This window comes from Heliangelus exortis, chromosome 3 (assembly GCF_036169615.1).
Source record: "Heliangelus exortis chromosome 3, bHelExo1.hap1, whole genome shotgun sequence".
Classification (NCBI taxonomy): Eukaryota; Metazoa; Chordata; class Aves; order Apodiformes; family Trochilidae; genus Heliangelus; species Heliangelus exortis.
The window spans coordinates 62434371-62457819 of NC_092424.1; the positions used below are offsets into that span (position 1 = coordinate 62434371).

Below are 23449 nucleotides of genomic sequence, written 5' to 3' on the forward strand. Positions count from 1 at the left end.
TCTTCAATCCTAAGTGATTCCACTGGTCTTGAGGTTGAAAGGACTGGAGAGAACCGAGGCTGCAGAAACCACTGCTTTGTTTATGCATCCCAGAGGAATCACTCACTTTGGGAACAACGCTGTGATTCACAGGCAAAACAGAGGATGGTAATTTATGCTCTTCTGCTGACTTTCATCCCGCACCACAGAATTACAAGACCGCTAATATAAAAACCTCAGAGTCCAGAAAGAAACAGCAACACGAGATTAGCAAACAGTTCCCAAGATAAGCAGCTGTTCAACATACTTTTCCCCCGCACTGCAACACTCTTCAGAAAAGCAGGTTCAATTTTTCCCCAGCTCTCATCGTCCCATTTTACACCTATGATAAAAAGAAATTTTCCTATTTTTTTATACATACAGCAGTAAGTTTGAGCAATGAACACTAAGTGTCCCTCAAACATCCCAAAGACCTGATGAGCCTTCCAAGGCTCTCCTCAAAAGTTCCTTGTGCTGCTGTGAAATTCTAGACATATTTTTACTGTCTGAAAACTGCAACAGTTGCAAAGGACAGATGAAACACACACAGCATTGTACACAGCTGCAGGCATGTAGCCTGCTAAAAACATTAAACACTCCCCATTTTAAGTAATAAGAAGGCAAATCGTGAAACTCTGTTTTAAAGAAATATTTTATGGCTTCTCTCAGCATCCAGTGTAGCAAATCAACCATCCTGCTCATATTCCCCTAAATAACAGAAAATAATACCCACAGCTCCCCATAAATTTGAAGTAGTGATATCTTTAGCCTTTTTTTAGAGAAGAAAATTCCCCAAATATACATGTCACTGGTAGAAACAATACGAGTAAAGTGCAATAGTGTTTTTAGTTTCAATAACAGGATTATGAGGTAATGTTTTTATGTCTGGAAGCAGAGCTAAGAAAGTTGCATGACAGATGAGCTGAAATGATGTATTATTTCCTAGAGTCATTAAAAAAAAAAAAATCTAAGCATCTCCAGGATCTTGGCTTGACTGTTCCTCACACCCAAAATAAATCTTCATGACAGTTTGTTTTAAAAACAATGTGTAGAAACTTTTCCTTTTAAAAGCAAAAAATAAATTATGGGTGCTACAGGAAACCTGAATAAACATGAACACTTCATCTGTGCTGAGCACACACAGTTGCAAGGAGATGACTGCTGGAGATACAGTGGTCTGAGGAGCACCCAGCATTTGTAGCCTCTTGTGTGACTATACAGAGCCTGGCCAACAAGAAAAGCACCTAAGAGCAAAACCTATGACAAAGTCTCATATACAGGAAATGCCCTCAAGAAACTATGTGCCTATTGCCTTATCCAAATTACCTTCCTTCCTAGCCACCACTAGTATCCTCCCTTTCCACACATTCTTTCTGTTCTTACTGCATTTTTCTCATTTCATCATCTTCCTATGTCTTAATAGACACTGGAATGAAAAATATGAAGTTTACAAATACTGAATATGGGAGGAAAACAGAACAAAGCCAGAAAAAAAAAATCCAAATTAGATGCATATAAGTCTGTTAGTTTGTGATATGCAAAGACTGACCAAAGGAGTGACCACACTGTGTGGCAGACCAAGGGTCAGTGCAATCCAGCATCCTGCCTCCAACAGCAGCAAAAAGCAAGGACCAGGGAAAGACCATAACTATCTGACAAGTATGTATGACTTCTCCAGATAAGCTTTCCAGACTCTTAACTGTTTGCAGCTCAGCAACTATGTATTAATGATTCCTAATGTCATGAGCTGTAAATGATTAAAAGGAAAGCCAAGGTTAGGTCATAAGAAACTAATATGGTTTGAATGCTGTATGGTTTGTTTTATTTGTTTCTAGGCATTAAAAATAATTGTAAGAACAAAAAGCTCAAAAATCAGAGCCTCATAACAAGTAAATGATAACTGTAATAAACACTTGTAATATACCTTTCTAAAATCTTGTGTTCAGTGTACAAATCTTAGTCTGTACGAATGTAAATTTAGATACCTATGCCAAGAATCTACATTTCATTTTTAAATAGTGTGAATTCCTTTATTTCCCTTAACAATTCACACTGTAAGTCAACACAATGTAACAGGTTGTATAACTGGTTTCATGCTAGGACAGAATGTTAGCAATCTGGAGCTAAAGGGAGTCTCTGCCTACTAAGATGAGCTTTGGACCATGTCCCAGACATTTATGTAATTTTTTCAAATGAATGATGGTAACAATACTAATATAAATTCAATAAACACAAAAGCACCCCAGTCCCAATGAGAATCTTTTCCCTTATACAAGCACTTAATCTTTGACTTCAGAAATTTGGCTCTCAGTGGTGATCAAAAACAGAGACTGAGAATTAAAACTTCCAATTGCCCTGGAAACCATTAAAAAGTAATGATCATTAAACCTAAATATTAGGTTTATGGTTCATCTCTATACTGTATTCTTTAGATTAAGGACTCTACAAGCTGGAGACACAGCTAAAATAAAATTAATGTAGGCATATCAGTTGACTTGTTGAAAAGTAACTTTTTTTCAAATAAAGCACTACTTATTTGTTGTTCTCTGCTAACAAAGTAGTAGAGAGCTACTTGACATAGATCATAGATAGAATCTATAAGGCATGGAAAATGCTTAGTAATTCACAGTAAGGAAAGTTAAGAGACATAGGAACTTGAAATTAAAAGACATTATTCTTTCAGAAAACCACTCAAACTTTTCCTTTACACTTTCTCATCTCCTTTCTCATCATATCTAGTATCACACACAAGCACATGCCCACACAAGGACATTTCCAGTTTCAAGCTGCACATTCAGTGTTTCAGACTACCAATTATTTCCACGTGACATGTATCACAAATGTTAGTAATTTCCTTTTAAATTAAAATTTTAATAGCTATTCGTTTCACAAGGTGAAAGACCTGCAAACTTGACCCTATGCAATGGGCAGAGGAAAACTGAGAAGTTCTCAGTTCTGTAAGGAGAGGGGGAAGATACAAGAAGCAGAGGCAGAGGGAAATAGCAGTTTGTACCAGGGTTCAGGAGTACATAATCACACTAAAAAGCACCAAATGTCACAGCAGAGTCAGTGACTCAATAAACATAGATGTGGGATTGTACATAGATATCACACTAACATTTATTTTTGAACTTGTTGGATACCAGGAGAGACTTCACAGCCACAGGAGACAAGAGTTCTTTGCAAGGAGTAATATCATTTGCAAGCTAATGACACAGAAGTTAACAGAAGAGCCCTAAAACAAGGTTTGAAGGATTAGGCAAGAAAACGTAACTGCGCAGAATCCTCTTCAAGTGGGAGTAGCAGTCTTAAATAAGGACCTATTGCATAAGACAAATTTATGCTTGCATGTTACTCTACACTTTTACTTCTTGCCTGTTAAACTCCCACAAGCTGTAACATCTTATCTGCATAAGGAATCTAAATTGGTCTTTGTAAAGTTTCGTAGATATTTTTATTTTGAAAAAGTACTTGTTTCATTTCTTGCTAACCTAGGTAAAAAGTAAGCCCTTTATCACAACACACAGTGGATAAAGGAATATCTGGTAAGAAGCAAAAAATAGATGGTGAGGGTTTTATTTCAGCTTCAGTTGCCATAAGGAGGGGAAGAGACCCAGGAAAACCAAGGCAATCAGATCATGAAGATCTGTTGTAGAAAGATAGGGTGTCTGGGTGGCTCTCTTATATAGAGAAATACAAAATATTTTAAAGGATAAATGTACAAACCAGCTTATTTACAACACTAAATGTGGAGGACAGGTGCGGACATTTATTTAATATTAATCTTGCTGTTTAGGAGCTGGCTTGTCAGCACATAACTACCACCATGCTAACCATTTCAAATAATTTGGGGGTCTCAAGCTAAACTTTCCAATGACTGCTGGCACAAACAGTCAGACACCGAGTGCCACCCTACCTACCAAAACGGTCCAGGAAAAGCTAAATTTACAGTATCCTGATGGCCAAAAGCCACCTCATGATGGGAAGACAGACACTTTGGGATGCTGGCAGGGCAGTGAGGCCACTGCTTGTCCCACCGTTCATGTCCATATGCTCCCCTGCCTCTGCCAACAGAGAACTTGGGTTTCACTTAGCAGGAGCTTAAAGGAAAGAGCTGTCTCTATCCATTTTTCAGTTGATGCCTTTTTTCTTGTTAATACTACAGTACCCATTTCCCTGTATATCAAATAGTGATGTTTTCTATTAAATTTTGTGTATTTTTGTCAATATGGTCTGCAAGGTAGCTATAAAACATTTTATTTCACCAGCACTGAACATACATGTTTTCTCTTTTCTAACTAAAGATCTTTCTCCTCTGTGCTCAGTGAAGCAAAGCCCTTTCTTTACCCCACACTACTGACACAGAGCACAGTTTTACTTCCTGCTGACAAAAAGTCTAATCCACTTCCCATTTTCTTCCTTAGTAAGCAGTAAAGCCTTCTCCCATGAATATCTTATCACAGGCAAAAATAACAAGATTCAGACAAGGAGAGGGGAGAATCCTTGATTCCTAAGAATCAGTGTTTTTGTGCAGATTCAATACTAGTTATTTAGTACAGAGTGGAGACAGTATACACTTTTCCTCTTCAGCAATGAAGGAAGTATCCTTGAATCAAAGATGTTTTTTACACTGATTTCCTCCCCCTCCTGTGCCTCCAAGAGTAAGTGAGCTTTGGCTATTCTTGTACATCAGAGCTCAAAGAGGATTACAGACTTAATAAATTAACAAAGACAAGTTACAAGGAAGTGAACATCACTTATTAAAAACCACCAATCTTGAATCCCAAATGATAAAAATAATTGACTGAAAAAAAACATTTCTTATTTATAAAGATGATACAAACTAGGCATCTTAACCTATCAGCATATAGCTGATCCTTTTTCAGCTGATCTTATCCTATGACGTGATACTACTTCATCTGTCCTTTATTTAAAATGAGTTTAGATTTAGACATGTTTGTTTTAGATATGATTGTTTTTCTAAACACTCTTCAGAAACTGCATGCTGGAAGTTCAAATGCAGTGCAATTTACAATTGAATACTCAAGAACAGTTTTGTGTTTCAAATAACAATTATGCTTCAAATTTATCACCACTGCCCAAAATAAAAAGTATCACCAGTCTACCAAAAGTATCACCAACATAAGGGGCACAGCAAGGAAAGCACTTTCTGGACACATAATGCAGCACTGGTTTAATTTTAACACGTTCTTGGAAAATTGTAAAACCTTGTGAAAAAGGCAGAAAGAGGAGTTCCACATTTTAATTAACATAGAAACAAACCCCATAAGCTTACCGAGCAAAATAGCTTTGTCTTCGTTCCTTCTTCTCTTCCTTGGTCTCCATGATGTACAGTAAAATGGGCAAGGTGAGCAGCCAAATGTGATGCCCTTTTTCCCCTCAGTACCTCATATCCAGGGAGAGTTTCCTGCATATAACATTTAAAAACAGGAAGGTCATAAATCAACACATCAACAACATCTACAGAAAACAACTGACCCAGTGACAAAGCAAAGTAAAACTTCAATGAGTCAATGCTTGCCATGTGATATCCATTTAGTGTAAGGACATGGCTTGGCAGTTCAGGCAGACCAAAAACCAGAGGACAGAATTATTTTCTATTACCCCACACACACACACACTCAGGGCAGTTTCTCTAGTAGAGGAAATGAGACACTGCAAAGCAGGTAACCCAAAGAGCAGTAGCAAGCTTTAAAAAACCCTGTAAGGATTAAAATATCTTGCAAGCTGTTAAATAGTTTATACCAAAACATCTTCCCGGTTTCATGTGTTTTATAGACAGGAAGATCAAGAGAAGCCTTGGAAATATCCAGTACAATCAGTATAACCAGAAAGCACAGTGCTGGCAGATGAAGGGAGTGCCACTGCCCAGGGAACCAGGAGGAAAAAATTCCTGCCTGTCCACAGCCCAGTCTTGTTTAGCATCAAAGCAGCCACCTCCTGCTTTGGCAAAGAGGGCACCAAGACCAAGAAAGTAGGGCTTAAAACTAAAACTAACCATAGATGCTGCAGAAGGTGCCAGCACCAAACCAGTGTGACGCTTCTTGGCTTGCCAAGTATAAGTTTTGCTGTTTTCTCTCACAACAAGGTAGCAATGAAAACTCAGGTATGGAGCCTGTGCTTCCCACTTCAACTAAATTCAACTCCAGGTCCTTTCAGTGGTGAGGGGGAATATATCAAGAACTTAAAAAAACCCTAAGTAATTATATTCAGAACAGATGGGCACTTGGAAAACTGGAATGTTATATATACACCAGAAGAAAGAAAGGCATTGAGGGAATTTTTCTTTTGCTTATGAAAATACACAGGGATCTCATATCCAGTCACCAAGTAATGAAGCTTTTCACAATAAAATAATTTAACATCAGGTGCCACTCAGTTGACCTAAAAACTTGGTTAGCCCACCTACTTAGAAGAAACAAAGGCAGTGTTCTAGGCAGGCAAATTAAAGGCTGAAAATCATACTTTTAAAATTTAGTACTAGGAAAAGCAAATTGGTTTGGCATGCAGGCTTCATAACCTCTGAGTAAACTTTTGTTGGGAGTTTTTCAGGCACTAGTTAGCTTCAGGGGAAAAAACAATTTAAAAGTGTGAAAGTTCAGAGGACCAAAGTGTTACCTGCAGTTATTGCTACTGAAAACTAGTATTTCTGAAAGGTCCTCTTCAATTTTTGGTTCTCTAAGCATTAACATTACAAAAGCCACATCTACTTTACAGATTGTCACTGACATTTCAAAAGTTGTATCAAAAAAGCAAACCAACTCCACACTTTCTCCCTACCTGTCTTCTGACATCTCCCAAGGAAGAAAACCCAACTATTCTTTATTAATATGAACTGCTTAAAAAGGTCTTAAGGATGGATGATGAAAATGAATCTTTGTTTCCTCGTCTCTTCTTTCTGGCAGAGGCAAAGACTGAATCAGGCAGACTACTAAAAATGCACATATTTGAGGGATATTTAGGTACTGGGAGACAGATATCTTACTCATATATCATTAGTAGAGAACAGCCTCAAATGATGACAAAGCTGAATTTATAGAAATTTCAGGCTCAGTTTAACCCTTTCTACACTGAACCTAAAACAGAGAGTGAAAAGCTTAAATCACATATCTACAGCAACACTAATTCTTTTATTAGATGATTTTGAGAGGAAAGATATCTCTGGTAGCCAAGTAATGCATTTAAGTGGGGGCACAAATTTTCCATTGTTAGAAAGACAGAACAGATCACAGTAGAAAGCTCCCAGTGAGACAGCCAAGCAGACATGGATGTAACAGAGAACCCAGTGTGCCACAGAAACAGGATGCTGCCCAGACACACCACCTGGCCCTCACCTGCTTTCTGGTGCAGTATCCCCCCCAACATTTGTTTTTTTTTTTGTTTTGCTTCTCTTTTATACCTCTGCTTCTGAGATTACAGACAAACACTGCACACATCTGCTCATACAGCTGCACACTTCATTGCTACTATTTGCTCCAATAGGAACATTCAGATGTTGTCTCTGGTCATTTTCAGACATGAAGCATTACTAATGATTCTGCTTAGATCTGCAGCTCTGCAGCACAGCGCCTTCTTACAAATAACACGTCTGGGTACCCGTGCCAATTCTGACTCCTAAAAAAATGCACTACGAGAGATGGCAAGGATTACAAGTCAATAATGAGACTAAGAAAAGGGAAGTTATGTATGTAGTACTTCAAAAGCAATATTAAAACTGTCTATCAAGCTTGCAGAATAAGAATGTAGAACAAATCACATAGAGGGGAAGCTTTTTTTTTTTTTTTTTCAGTGTATTAGATTTGAAACTGAACCCTTGGGGGTTGTTAACTGCACCTCTGGTGAGACCAAAGTAGTTTCCAGGACACTGTCCAGATGCAAACAGCAAACACACAAGGACAAGACTGCAGCACCAGGTCACATTCCACCTTTATGCATAAAGGAACAGAAGGAGAGGAGACACATTATACTTTACTACTGGTCATATAAATGCACACAATTTTGCTTCACAAGCCAAAGCACTAATACTAATTGTAGAATTCATTTTATCAGATATCTCATTTTTAAAAACAGGAAGGTGAAAGCACATAAGCACCTTATGGAAAATGCTAAACTCTGCACTACTTCACTAATGCCTCACTGACTGGACTAACCACGTGGAATGTTATTGCTATCAGATTCTACTAGTATCTTCTGTTTGATGTAATAGTAAAGAGAAGTTTCATAATCAACACCACCATATCTCAAGATGAAAAGTAACAGAAATGCACAGCCAGCAAAGAGGAAAGTAAGCCACAACTTCTGGATACCATGTCCTAGCTAAAAGTGAGACTGGAAGCTTTCCTAAAAACACTAGAACAAGCCAATAAGACACAGCACAAACTAATTACATTAAGTTATATTAAGTAGAAGGAACAATAAATAGCTTATTCTAAAGCTATCTTAAGATAAATAAGCAATTATTTTAATGCAATTATATAGTTTCATTATAATTACCATTTAAAGTCCAATGTTACTTCTAAAACATTAATAAGCTCTATAAAGAAGTTCCAGTCCATAATTCATAACTGAAGGGTTTTAAACTAACTTGAGGGATTTTCCACCTCAGTGAAGCTGAGGCTGATGATTCAACCCTTGCTTAGGTGAGTAACCCTTATTTATGCATAAAGCTCCACTGACCTTTGGACTATTAAACTGTCATATTTCTTGTAACACTTTTAAAATACTCTAATAATTAAAATGCAAAATTTAAGAGACTGAAAATAAATTTGTAAACAGAACTGATTTCTAGATTTCTTTCAGATTAGACACAGACAAGTATCACAATTTCTCTATCTCCAAGTGGAGAGAAAGTGAGATTCCACATGGCTAATGCACCCTCTGGACTCAAGGACATGGGTTGTAAGATGGGCAAAAGAAACAAACACCCCTGGCTCTTGAGGAATTAACTGCAATGCTTTGAAAGATTATTATCCCCCCACTGGCCCCTACAGAGGTGAAGTAAACTAATGGTCCAAGCATTTTCATTCCCTGTTAATGTAGTAAGAACAAGCTAAGCTTAGATCTTAGAGTTTCAATTCATCAGCTGGGTCAGCAACCAAGTTCAAGTAAATCATATGACAATCAATTTAACAGAACCATTTCTGATTCAGAAACAGAGTAACAATAACAAAACTTGATTCCACTCCAATGGATTCCCCAGCTAAATTATTTCTACCTTGCTGGGGAGGAAACTTGCACTAACCCAGGTTTTCATGTTTCACACAAAAATAGGAGAAGCAAAAGAGCTACCAGAAATTCCATATTACCAGTGACAGCTATCAAGCAAGAAAAACACCCAGATTTAATCTTCCCTCGTCAGCAGCTGAACACCACCAGATGCATTTTCCGTAAGAAACAACAGATTTCACTGTGTAATTCAGCTGCCCGTGCTAGACAGAAACCAGTTACAAAACACAGTGAAAAGTATTAACAAGTAGAGTGCTAGCCCATACCAATGTAAAAATAAAATGTTGCTTTAAATCAGGCCTCTTGGGAAGACTTTCGTTTTTAGGTCAACAACAACATTGTTGCAGAATTTTGAAACAATTTAAACCCGTTGCTTCCTTGTAGCCCCTGTTTTAAACCACCTTGGTTCAAGTAAGTTTCAAGGCCAAGCCTTCTGAACCCCACAGCCTGCCAGGCTCACATTGTACGGGTATAGGCAGTGTGAGGAGCCCAAATACCAACTTAGGCATCTTTATGGACTATTGACAGAAAACACTAGTCCCTCCCTACCAAACACTGTAACAAAAGGTACAAGACAGCAGAAAAACATTAGCAGAAAAACAGAGCAAATTCTGTAGCCACTGATATAAAGAAAGCTTCATATATATGACCAACAGAAACAGTCAGGAACTTTCAGGGTGCTGGTTCCAGTTAACTGAGACTCCAATAAATATTAGCTACTTTTAATTACCAAGATAAGTCTTTCAAACATTCTTCATCAAAAACATTGATTTGATTTTATAGGTGAGAGACTGAGATTCAGAAGGACCCTGTAGTTATTCTGCAGAGTTATCAAAAAGCCACATATCTCATAACTGCGGGGCAAACGGCTTACACTTTGTGTTCTTCTTTCCTGGGACCCCTGATGAATGAAAAAGTCCACGTTTATGCCAAGTACTATGGCATTTCTATCACAATTTAGGTTCCATTTTTGAGTCAGCTCCTAAATTGACGTGAAGCATCATAGTTCCACCACTACAGAGCAAGAGAAGGATTTGGTTTGTCATATTCAGAGAGGATAAGACAGATGTGAGTATTCTCTTACCTCTCCCTGGAGCAAGCAGGCAGGCACACAAAGGAATATATATATATATGTATGTGTATATATTATATTTATATATAATAATATATATTTTATATATATAATATATATACATATATGCTTAGCAGCATTCTACTGAAAAATTAAGAACATGAAGTTTTCCAAAAAATAAAAAGGGATTAACATTCAACACATCAGCTAGCATTTAGACAATCCCCTCAAGATTACCTTGCTGATTTGGCAGTAGACACTGGCATGTTCCTGTCTCATAACAACTGTTACCTTTATGATCCTTTTAGAAACATTCCAAAGAAAGCCTGCACAGCTGTTTTGACAAGGTCAAGACATATGCATATGCATAATAACATCACTCCCGGAGCCAATGAGTTACTGATTTTCTACCAGGTTTTTAAGGACATGACCAAAGGGCTCCTTAGATTCCCCTCTCTGAACCAAGCAAAAGGATGGGAGGTCTGAACAGAAGTCACTCCATCCTCACCAGCCCTACCTACACAGCAGTGTTACAAGAGTAAGCCAGGTAGCAAGGAAAATCAGACACCTGCCTGGTGCCACCTCCATGCCAGACCAGCAACCAGCAGAACTATCCTATATGCCATACACAGATAAGCCATACATACCACGTGCCATACACAGAACACTGTTAAGGGCAATTTTGTTCACAGTGTCACATATCCAGACATACACCAGAGCTGCTCCTATGAATCAGCCTACACAGGGCTTGAGCAAGATTTGCACAGCACCACTGCAGACAGATGTGCTGTGGTGTATTGAGGTGTGGACTCTCTCACTTTTCCAAACTGAGACAAAAGTTTGCCTCTGTTCCAAGCCAAAGAAACTGGACATTCACCCACCTCTCTTAGGCTGTTAAAATACATTCACATAGCAAGCAGCTGCCAGTATGACATATTGCTGCCCTTTGCCTTCCTCCCTTTCACTTAATTCAGCTGCTTGCTACCACTCCTCCACCCAAAATTGCCACAGAAATTACCTAGAGCAGAGCCAGCAGAAGCGGCTCTGGATCTGCAGCTCAGTTTACATCCTGCTGTGCCACTCACACCCACTTCCAGCAGCCTCTGCTGCACACAGCTGAATTGAATGCACACCTTTACATCTGCCACAGAAGTCAGGTCTGCAGCAGAAAGCCTGGGCAGAGAGAACTGAGAATACTCACAGTAAGAGAGTAAGAGAATACTCACATCTGTCTTATCCTCTCTGGATATGACAGAGGTCACCCCTTGAGCAGCAACTTCATTTGGTACAACCTCAGCAACCACAGGCTCTGAAAGATGGGAGCTGCTGAGACCTACGATCAGCACGACTGAGATGAGGAACAGGCTACCAAAGACAAAATGCATGTTCTCAGTTTCACAGCAAACTTGCTCTCTTGCTTCTCAGCTCCTTTCTGACCAGGCCAGTAAAGGCGTTTATAGAAACTGTACATCTAGTAGAAGCAGAACAGAAAGACACAGGTTTTTTTGGAGAGTCACTTAAGCTACACAGATGTGGCTTAATGCTTGGCACAAATACCTGTGTCATAAATCAACAAAATGATGCTTAAGCATGAAGTTAGGTTTATACCTGTAAATATTTCCATTGTACTCAATGAGACTTGGTTAACTTGTTCTCAGTGCTTTACAGAATAAGATCAGGCAACAAGAGCCTACCAGTCTAACAGGAAGTATTAAAACTGGTCACTATTTTTTAGGTCAAATACACTTCCAACAATATTAATAATCATGCTGTTAAAATTAGTGGAGTTTTTTTTTTTTTTTTTAGAAAGCACCCATCATATTCAAGTTTTTAGAAAAAGACCTTCAAATTAACAGCCCACTGACACTACACTGTCAAAGATTGACATTTAAATACTTCCTCATTTCAAAAAGCAACTCAAGGCACAAGAGTTACTTGCAGGGAAAATTGTAATTTTTACGTTTCAGCTCAACATCCTCTTTTTCAGTCAACCCTGACTCATGCAAATCCCAGGCCAAGGCTTTCGTTCCGTCACCTACCTCCCAGCTGAGAAGCAAAGGAGTTGAGGAGTAGGGGTGAGAAAGGAGACTCACAGTAATGCAATGCAAATGTTTCCCTATCTGCAATACCATTATCAGACCTAAAATGCCAGGTTTCCATAGCAACCTTAGCTGTGCCACATTGCATACACTGTACATTAAGTAACATATTGGATGTTTTAATTGTCACAGAAAATCCTGTACACTTGTACTGCACAAAATTAAAAACTGGAAACCTCCATGTTTTTTTTTTCCTGTTCCTTAACCTGCAACAGTTATTGCATTACAGTCTCCTGAGTGTGACTTTGCATTACCCAAGCACACGCAGCTTCACCGGTGCTCAGATCTTGGCAGCACTAGGTGCATTAAAATTACAACAATCAACAGTAAATCATACCCTCTACCCACTGCATAGTCTGAAGCCTGGTTTAAAAGCAGTTTCTGATTATTTCCTTCCTCCTTGCAAAACTCCATTAGGTATTGTATAACTGAGAATTATTTAGTTCCTTTGCTTTTCTGAAATGTTCTTAAAACCTTTATTACCTTACCATTTTTCCTTCCTTAATCTCCAGATTCCGGTACAACACTACACAGAGTTTCTGGCCTTGTACTGAAAGTCACTTCACACTATAAACAAAGCAAAAACTCCCCTGTCAGATGGAATTCCCCTTGCTATATACATACCTTACCACACTTACATTTACCTACCTAACTAGAAAGTCTCTCCGAAAAGCTGCTTAAATCTTTCCAATAGCAGCTTGGCTTCTTTTTGTGTTCTAACCATTCATGTACAGCTAAGTGTTTACTCAAAATTACTCAGGTAGATAAAGTTAGCAGCCTATATCTGTGTATGCTATCCTTTTTTCAGTGTAAATAATCTGGACTTTCTTTGCTCAACTATAGTTGGCATTCAGAGATGGCTTAGGACTCAGAATAAAAAAAAAACAACAAAAACCAACCAAAACAACAGAAAGTTAAAAATACACTTAAGTTAAGTGTAGAATTTTTCTGGTAAAACAACAGCAGTATATCTTTTCCTTTCAGATTACTGAAGTGTTTTAAACACTTTTATTGAACATGATTTTGAATATAAGTTCAAACACCTCACTCTGACAGTATTCCTGTATCCAAACTCAGTATCCCTGGAGCTAGGCATTTCTTTTTGCTGGGAAAATATCCAACTAAACAAAAAAACTCTTCACAAAATTTAACTAAATTTTACAGTTTCTCCAGTGCCAGGGAAGCTATCTCAACCACATCACCAGGCACTACAACATCACTGAGCTCTCTACTTGTGTACCAAGTACATTCAGAGGGACTGCTCACTGAAAGAAGTTTGCATGTAATCCCTAAGCATAACTTTGCAGAATTAGGGCTCAAAGATAAAAACTGCTAGCTCTCTATTCACTACACAGCTGGTAATGGCAAGTGTTTCTGATTGCCCAACACTTTTCAAACAAAACCTTGTCTTCATTTATTTACAGCTACATCAAAGTAATTGCTTGCCCTTGATCAAGTTGAAGCCAACCAAAACCGTAATGTATTAATGAATTTCAGGGTGTTTTTTGGTCCATGTTAAAGCCTCTCTTTTTTGAAGAGCTATCGTGCATCCAGTATTGATGCTGAAACTTGAAATTTGGCAGAGAATAATTTGGACCTTATAACAGGTGCTCTGAAAATCTATCCAAACTGGGTAGAGACCTTCACCTTTGGAAAAAATAAGAAAAGCAGCTTACAGCTACCCCATCTGGGTGCATCAGTGATTTGTAGTTAAAAAGGACTGACATATTACCTGTGGGACATGTATTAGCCCAGAGCTAGATTCACGTTCTTATCAATAACTATTACAAGACCTAGGATTAAAATGCACATTTCCAACCTCATAGACACAGCTGGGTGTAATGAACAAGTAATACCTGGCACTAGCTTCCACAGTTCAAAATTGCTTTTCTGAGCCATCTGCTTGCTGAGAAGCGGGAAGAGAGGTTTCAAGGCCAGATAAAGCAAATTCCAATTTATAACACAGTATGCTGTCATCCTAGAGCCTTTCAGTGAGAAAGCAATCATCCACAGTGTTCTTTCATCACAGAATTCACAATAGTACATGGGATGAAGAAGAAATCAGACCTTAAACAGCAGTTACAAAACACAGTGTCAGGTAAAACTTTTATTTTAAATGCAACATAATACTGACTTGAAAGCAATTAGGAAGTGAAATCTGTACTCAGTACTGAAGTCCTGATTTCAGTGACACCCATGAAAGTTTGTTTACAAATTTCCTAGATACTAAAAAAACCACAACCCAAGAAAACACAGACAGAAGAGAGGCTTTTAAAGGCCTGTTACCATTTACAGAGGGAAGACAATAATTTTGCCCAAGAAATAAATTTTCTAACTTGAAGCCCTTGCATGCCAAATCCTATGTGGGTCCACATGACAAAATGAACACATTACAGTTACCAAGCACAAATAAATACATGTTTCCTCAGAAGCACCTTAAAATCAGGTCTGGTGTTACAGGTGGCCCCATCAGCTCCTTCAGCTTTCCTTGTGCAAACCTCCTTGGCTTTCTGCTGGCACTGGCAGAGACTGCCCCCAGCACTCTTCAATCATGACTTGTTCCTAGCAGAGTGGGGCTCTGTTCTGTGAGGAGCAGCATCCCCTTGCTCTGCCAGGTCTGAGTCTTCATTTCCTTCCCGGGAATAAAACAAACAAAACCATACATTCCTTGCTCTTCTCATAAGCTTCACCCAAAGCATGCTCAGAGATGAGCAGAAGGGACAGGAACCACTTTAGCAGGTGCAGTGTTTTTTCCACTGCTTGCCATCCCTGGAGCCCAGGAGAACTCACCAACACACGTGACTACACAAGGTCTGGCTGCTTCCTGGGGTTCATGTTACTTGCTCTTCCCAGCCTGCCCATAGAAGATTCTGGATTTCTTGTAATTGCTGCTATGATTTTGGTCTCAAGATCAGTCTCTAGTCCCCCTCCTGCAAAGCCTGCCTCTTACCAGCCAAGCTCAGCCTGAGACTGGGAATTACCAGACCAGGGCTCAGGAAAGGACAACTAGTTTACAAAACACTGAAACTTACTACTCACACAATAGCATCAAGTACATCGTGTCAACAGAGCAGTAGAAAAGAAAACTATTCTCTTTAAATCTCCTTTCATGGCAACCAATGTTACTTGTACTAACACAAAAGTTGTATTACAAAGGAAAATCCAATGTTGAAAACAAAAACTTATCCACAAAGTAATCAGTAAGCAGCAGGGATCAATTTTAAGGAACCCAGAATACCAGTATAAAAGGAAACAAATGCACCCCAGTGAGCAACAATATCAAGACTAGCCAAACAAGACATTTTACTTTACATTCTGTAAGCCTGACTGTAGCAGGACACAAATGTACATGTCACAAGTTCCTCCCTAGCCTCTGTGCAGTGATGATGCCAGCTTCCTCCCACCATCTGCTAACCCCTAACAACAAGGCATACCTAACCAACACAGCTCAGCAACATGCACTGAAAAAACCCAATATAAAAAACAACAAAACCAAGTTACTTGGAAATAAAACAAAATTTCTTCAGCTGATACCTAAGCTCCAGGTCTGAAGACCACCTTACCTCACTGGCAGAAAGTTACCCTTGTGGTTCTCAGTTCTTATCTCCTAGCTGCTCTGATGACTACTCAGACTGCTTGCTACTTGACCCCCCATAGCAGGCTGGCACGGGGGCTTCCATGTTTATCTGCTGTTGCAGTGCTGCCAACCATTTGGCCCACATCTACAAAAGTGACTGGCATACAGCAGGCAAAGTTGATCCTTCACCACATACCTGGAAACACTGCAGCATGCTGTTCCATAACAGAGTAAGTTTTATCTCCTTGTTTCTCCACCCATTGTCATCAGGATGTCACCACTTGTACCATGCATCTACCAGACAACGCCTGCATTTCAGAAGCTTTTGGAGCAGGACTGATGGAACTATAGGGATTTTATATCATGGGTTTTCACAGCTGCTGACCTTTAGTCAACAGTCTTCAGCAGCTTCCCTGAAAAAGGTTTGATTGGCAACCAGGACAGAAAAAAAAAGGACTAGTGAAAGTCAAATGTTGCTTATATGTTACAAATGAAGAATTTCTTTTTAATATATATTCTAAATACCATACAGATAATTCTGATTTATAAAATTTCTTTATTATACTGTTCGATGCTTCTCTAAATTATCTGAACCTTTGTGAGAAAGTATGAAGGAAAAACTCAAGCTACTCTCTAGCTCTACAAAGCTCTGTTAGGCTTGGTACAGCTACAAAAACCTGCATACAGTATAATACCCAGCTTTATCAGAAGCGTCCAGTTCTTTGGCATAAGTATAGCTCAATAAAAAGCATTATAGAAATGCTACTTCTTAAGGTAATGGTAAAATAAAGCCCTTGCCACCACACTGGAGCATTACTTGACCATGAGACAGTTAACTACAGCAATAGACTTGTGCCATCTACTACTTGATTCATGCAGTGAGTACTGACACAGCACAAAAGCACTACTGAGCCACTGACAATACCAAGTTGTTCCTTGTAGCATCCTCAACCAAGTAACAACCCAGGCAGATCCCAACTAGGTTCTGAAATCACAGCATCACTTCATCTGGTAGGAAGCCATCCACAACTCTCCCCCTCAGAATGAAGGTGGCAGAGATAGTTCATAGATATTAATCTTTTCTATCTGCTGCATTAGCTTAGAGTATTTAAAAAGAAAGCAAACAATAAAATAAAGACAGATGGCACGTGGGACAGAAAGCAGAAAAAAAAACCCAACAAACCAGACAGGAGTAGCAGCAGATAGAGACAGCACTGTTAGAAAAGGTTAAATTTACTTCAAAAATGAGCCAGGGAACAAATTACCTTTTCTTAAAATAGGGTCAAGTTTAAGGAAGCAATAGCTCTCTTCTGCAAAACAAAGCTGTGAACTCTTCTAATCAGTGCACTAGGAAAGCTCTTTTTCTGCCCGAGTCTTTGATTTTTGGGAAACAGCTCTCAGGTACCTAAAGAAACACCTTGGGATGATTCCAAAATCAGTCTCTTGCAGGTGAGACTACTGTAAGAAAAATCCCTTTATAGAAATCGGTAGCTATTAATATAAAGCTTTTAAATCCTGCTAAGCCGATGGAAAATGACACATGAAAAATCCTAACTTGACACTGTAACCAACAGGTAAACACAAATCTTGCCTGTAAAAACAGGTGTAACTTCCCTGCTCAGCTCAGATGCTTTCTGTTCTTGTAAACCAAGTTAATATCACCATTATTTAAACATGATTGTTAGTAACAAAGCCTGCATTTCAGAAAGGATATTGAAAAAAAACCCATCATGTAGAATATACAGATTAGCCATAACAAAGGCACTAAAATAAAGAAATGGCACCTCCATAGGATCTATGTGTATCTTACCACATAGAAGGCAAAATAACTGAGAGCAGTTTCTATTAGCTGTTAAGGCCACAGGACCACACAACACATGGAATTTGAGGCATGCAACAGAAAGTACAGCTCACGTTTTTCAAACATGAGAAATAACTATCAGAATGGCTCATTAAGATTATGATGAGTACTGTATTTATTGAGAGCTCCAAATCTAAGCCAGGAGTCTTCTAAAGGATAAACTGCAGTTCTACAAAAAGTCATGAAGTCCCAAGTAAGGCAACAGGCATGTTGCTAGGATGCTATTATGGCACCCAGATGAACTACTGGTACTGTTTCTCCAGACTTGGTCAGACTGAGAGCAGAACAGGTGTGAGAGCAAAGTCCTGCACCAGGAGTAACTCACCCTTTCTGGCACTTAGCACTACCTTCTGCAGTGCAAGCCCTTGGGAAGTAGTGACAGATCCCACAGAGCCTGTGGGCACCCTGCCCTGGCAGGCACACAGATTGCAGATACACAACCTCAGGCCCCTGTCCCACCGCAGCACCCTGCCTACCCCAAAACTGAACAAACACCTCATAACCGATACCTTCCATACAAGAAGAAACACAGTTTTTCATCTACAATCAGAAGGGTTTGCCAAAGAGAGGAAAAAAAAATAATACTCTTATGTATGTGTTTAATGTATCAATTTGAAACATGTTTAGAGGGAGAACATAGTCCCTTCAGGTTGCTGTGAATTTTGTCACTGCCTCACTGCTTCATGAATCGGGCTAGGGAAAAACAAGGAAACAAGGAAACCAGTCCTATTTAAATAAAAAAATAAATAAAAGATATTCAAACTTGTTTCTCCTACCCTGCTTTTCTTTCTGGTCAAAGGCGGCCACCTAAGTGAGCACTCAGTGCTGGCTTCAGTTTTAATTGTAGCATTAAGTTTCCTCTTTTTACAAAAACAACCTTAACTCCCAGGACAAAACCCTGGCAGCAGCAGCACAACTCGTGCATTCTCCTTCATAAGGTCACACATCCCAAGGCCCAGGTTTCTCCTCCAGAAGAAAGTGAGAAACCACCAACTCGGTGGCAGGCAGCCAGCCACACTGTCAAGAACTACACCAGCAAATGTATACTTCCCCAAAACAAGAGCTGCACCCATAAAGCCTTAGACTTTTTTTTTTTTTTTTTTTTTTGCTTATTGATCACAAGGAGGAACAGACTTGTCAGTTTGCTGCTGCTCTGCTGATGACACTGGACTCACTCTGCCAGCAGAGCCGAGGACCATGACTGCCTGCTGCTGCATCAGGCACCTGTCGAGACAAAGTGAGCACAAGTTGGGTGCCAAACAGGGAGTCTTACCATTTTTCTTGACATTGGTTACATTCCAGATTTCCTTCAATGCCTACAGAAAACCAAAATGAAACTAAGTCACTTCATCCCTCTCTTCTACCATAATTATGATTTGTGAACACTTCCAGTTGCCTGAAGCAGCAAATTCTTGTGCCAGTTCATGCTCCAGAGGCTCACACTGGTTTCCTTCCTTTGAAACACTCACCCAGATGGGTGGCTGCAGGGAGTGACTCTGGATACAGCACCATCTGTAGGATTTTCACAGTTTTGTTCCTAATTGTTTTGAAATGTTATTCTTCAACCCAAATAACTGTCCAATTAATTCACCTCTATTTGAATAGAGGAATTTCCAAGCTGTCTACTGAAGTCAGGATCATAAACTAGCCAAATATTTACCAGAGCCGATTCCCAGCCAGTCTCACTCTTCTTTCAAGATCCCAGATACACAAAGCAACAAAGCAGTATTCCTATACAACAAGACAACTGCTCCAATAAATTCTAAGTCACTTCAGTTCCAAAGGGAATAATTTATAATTTTGGCAGTAAACCTGACTAATTAAACTGTCATTATGGCCGCTGTTTCAGTAAGAACAGAACACTGTGCAGAGGCAAACAGTGAGACGTGGAGAGTGCCTCACAAACTGACAAATAAGGTTTTCTATAACTTTCTTTTTCATAAGATAATATACAGCTAGAAAGAAAGGGGGGGAGGGAGGAGGCAAGGAAAAGAAAAAAAGCGTTTTGAATTTAATCAGAGTACAAAATTTCCTTCCAAGCCCAAGATTTTAATCCACTATAAAGAGAGAGACAGAGAGAAAGAGAGAAGGGAGGAAGACATAAGTCAGACAGAATTTTGTCTACAGGAAGTCCCATACAACCCTTCACAGAACCAACTTTATTTATCTGTTTAGAGCCTTAAAACATTTTGTGTATATTTATGGACATTTCCCTTTTAAAAGGATGGAAGAGAAAACAGTCTAAAATGCAGTAAGACTTACAAGACTTTAAAAAATTACTTGCATTTAAAGACATATATTTCTGATTATTTTCATTCAGTAAGTGTGCATGCACCATTTTCTTGGCATTTTCTGTTGCCCTTTCCATTAATTTTCTAAAGTCTGCATATGTATAAATACACATTCAAAAGAACAGTAATATCCAAATACATTTTCCACGTTATGTAAACACGTGCTGATACAATATAATGGGAGAATTCATCAATATGCACTTTAAGTAACATCCAAACAGCCTGGTTCACACCATTGCATGCAAACCATAATCAATTAATGGGCACCTACTCATCTTAAAACCCATCGTTACATAGCGTTAATAGAAGAAACGTATGACTACTTAATGGGAGGAAAGTAATTGTGGCATGTAAACACATGGTAAAAGCTTCTTACTGAGTACAGAGGTGTTCATCATCAGATTTCAACACCTAAAAGACAATCGCTGTATCCTTCAGCACCATAACATTGCAAACACATCAACAACACACAGAGAAGCCCCTCCAGCCAAAAAATCAACTCTGAAGCGGTGTATGGTGTAGTAGAGAGAGTAAAGTCCGCTGCACGAATGCACAGAGAAAAATCAGTTCCTAAGACACCTTTGGCCGCCCAGCAACGCGCCTTTGCCACGAGAACCTAGGACTATAATTTAATATACAGAGAGCCTGGAATATTCCAGTCAACCATCCAAGATCTGGGGTAGGAGGAAATAAATGAGGCTTGAAGCCGTGAAAGCCGACAAAGCAATCTACTCGGCTGCACCGGCTACTCCAAGGCGACGGCAGAGGCGAAAGCCGGGGCCCGCACAACCTCTCCGCGGGCCAGGTCCCCGCTGCCTCCCCCATCTCCCACCTCCCGCCTCCCCCATGCCGAGGCACCGGAGGGACAAACCCATCCCGAGCAGAGGCCGCCCCCCTCCTCCCGGCGCTGCCATGCCGGGCTGGCTCTGTCAACCAGCGAGCAGGCAACCCGCTCCCACGGGGCTACAACACGCCTCCCCGTGATGGCCCCCGCCCGCGCCGCCGGGGCTCCGCTCATCGCCTCGGCCCGGCCCGGCCCCGCCGGACCCCCGCTGGGGAAGAAGGCCGTGGCCCAGCAGCCGCGCCTGCCGGCTCCCCGCAAGGCGTAAACAGGAAAATAACCACGCAGAGAGACAGACAGACAGACACAGACACACACACACACACACCCGTGCCGCGCACCTGCATGCGGGGCGGGCGGCATGGCGGCCCCGTGGGGCTGCGCCCGGGCCCCGAGGTCTCCAGCGGGAGGTCTCCTGCGGGAATCGCCGCCTCTGGCGCTCCCGCCTCGGTCAGAGAGGAGGCGGCTCCGCCGCTCCCCGCTTCACGGCACGGCCCAACCCGCCGCTCCGCCCCGGCACGGAGAGCCCGCCTCCCGCTCCGCCCGCCCCGGGCTCCGCGGGTCGCGGAAGGGTCGGGGCTCGGCGGGGCGCACGGCTCCGGGAGCGGGACTGTATCGGAGCGCTGCAGGATGTGGGTTTGCTTTTGCTTTTTCCGGGGCCGCGATACGCCCTGCACCAACGCGGCTGGCGGCAAGTCCTGTCCTGGGGAAAGGGGTCTGGTGTATTTCTTCGTAACACGCCAGCGCCGGGCTCTGCCTCCGGAGAGGAGTTTTTTTCAAGGACGGTACTAAAATTAAACAACCGGTTTGGGAAGCTGAGGTTAACCAAAGCGTTCAGATCCATGAGAAACTGAAAAGCCTGTAAAATGGATTTTCTGCTTCCACGCTGCCAGCATGAAGTTTTCCTCAGCAAACCCCAAAACTCACAATAGTTAGCCAGAAACTACATTCTTGTCCTGAGAGAACTCCAGGTAACCCAACCCTTCTGGACATCTGTGGGTAGCCCTAAACGACATCTGGCTTCCTATTCCCTCCTTCGGATCAGTAACCAGTTCTGAAGAGGTCTTTTTGCAAGACAAAAGCCTGAAGAGAGGCAAATACCCACTCAATAAAACCTTAACAGTGTATACATACACGTATAGATGCTAAAAGAATGTGCAAAAATACAATAGCAAGTGGTACAAGGGTGTCCCGAGGTAAGAGTCGTTCTTCTTAGTAGTTATGATGTTACAAATCAAACAAGTTTTAATTTTAAGTAAGAGAGGCCTATTTTTTAACCTATCTGCTGCTTAAAGGGACCGAATGCAACTCCAACATGAAGACAGAGCCATCTTCCACCGCTACCATTACCCTAATTGCAGCATTTGCCTTGTAGAATTCACTACTGTGTCACTACTGGGACAATAACTGTCTCTGCCCCTCCATCAAACTTGCTTCTGTAGTTCATGCTAAAATTGAAGTTTGCATTGGTTTGGGGTTTTTTTCTCCAAAACAGTTTATTTCACAAGATAGAGATTTTCTCTAGAACAGTCTCCAGCTTAGAGGACAGCCTAATGCAGTTACTGTATCTTACGTCTATCTTATAACCAAGGCAAAAAGAGGGGCAAAACCAAAGTTACATTGTTTAAAATATAAAAGACTTCACAGACACAAGGGTTCTCTAGTACAGCACAGACGAATAGAGTCCTACTCCAAGCTAGTTGTCTGGCACTGCTTAGGCAACAAAATTGGGGGGGAAAAAAAAAGAGGAAGAAAGCTGCAGACCTTAAGTACCACTTAAGTGACTTCTTTTGGATTCACCACACTGAAACAAAAGATATGCAGCCCTATTCATCAAAGCAGTGAAAAATCTACTTATCTGAATTTACAGGGTATTGACAGTAATTAACACCTTATTTTAGCTCCATGAAATGCTGTCTCTAGCCTACTGTACCAGCTCACTGCCCATCATCATTCCAAGCACTTCTGCCATACTGTGTAGAAAGCTCTGAGGACAACACATAGATTCCATATAGCTGACAAAGAAATTACATGTTTCTACAGTATCTACCTTGCCCCAAGCATTTCCAATACATATTCCAGATTACTGGCAGGGGGAAGAAATCACTCAAACTCCTGTCAGAGAAGAGAGTAATCAGGCTAGGACCGGAACAAACACAAGGGACAAGGAGTCTGAGAGGAGACCTCATCACTCTCTTCAGCTGCCTCAAGGGAGGTTGGAGTGAGGAGGGAAACAGCCTCTGCTCCTTAGAGGACTGTGATGGGACCAGAGGAAATGGATGGAAGCTGTGCCAGGGGAGGTTTAGACTGGATGTTAGGAAACATTTTTTCACTGAGAATGGAATGCCCTGCCCGGGGCAGTGGTAGAGTCACCATCCCTGGAGGCATCTAAAAGGCATTTGGACCTGGTCCTTTGGGACATGGTTTAGCACCATGGTTTATGG

General features: G+C 40.6%; 1 protein-coding gene across 7 annotated transcripts in view; it reads right to left on the minus strand.

The window, feature by feature from the left end:
- NCOA7 (nuclear receptor coactivator 7) overlaps positions 1-23449 on the minus strand; it is an 85476-nt gene that overhangs the window by 59199 nt on the left and 2828 nt on the right. For 3 of the 7 annotated variants that reach the window (XM_071741018.1, XM_071741017.1, XM_071741008.1), the window contains exons 1-2: positions 21347-21514; positions 5315-5446 (exon numbers count right to left, since the gene is read on the minus strand). In XM_071741018.1, the coding sequence (XP_071597119.1) occupies positions 5315-5364 (50 nt within the window). In that variant the 5' untranslated portion in view covers positions 5365-5446; positions 21347-21514. Of the gene's footprint in view, positions 1-5314; positions 5447-21346; positions 21516-23449 lie in introns of those variants that run through there. The other 4 variants (XM_071741011.1, XM_071741009.1, XM_071741013.1 and 1 more) reach the window with 2 other exon arrangements.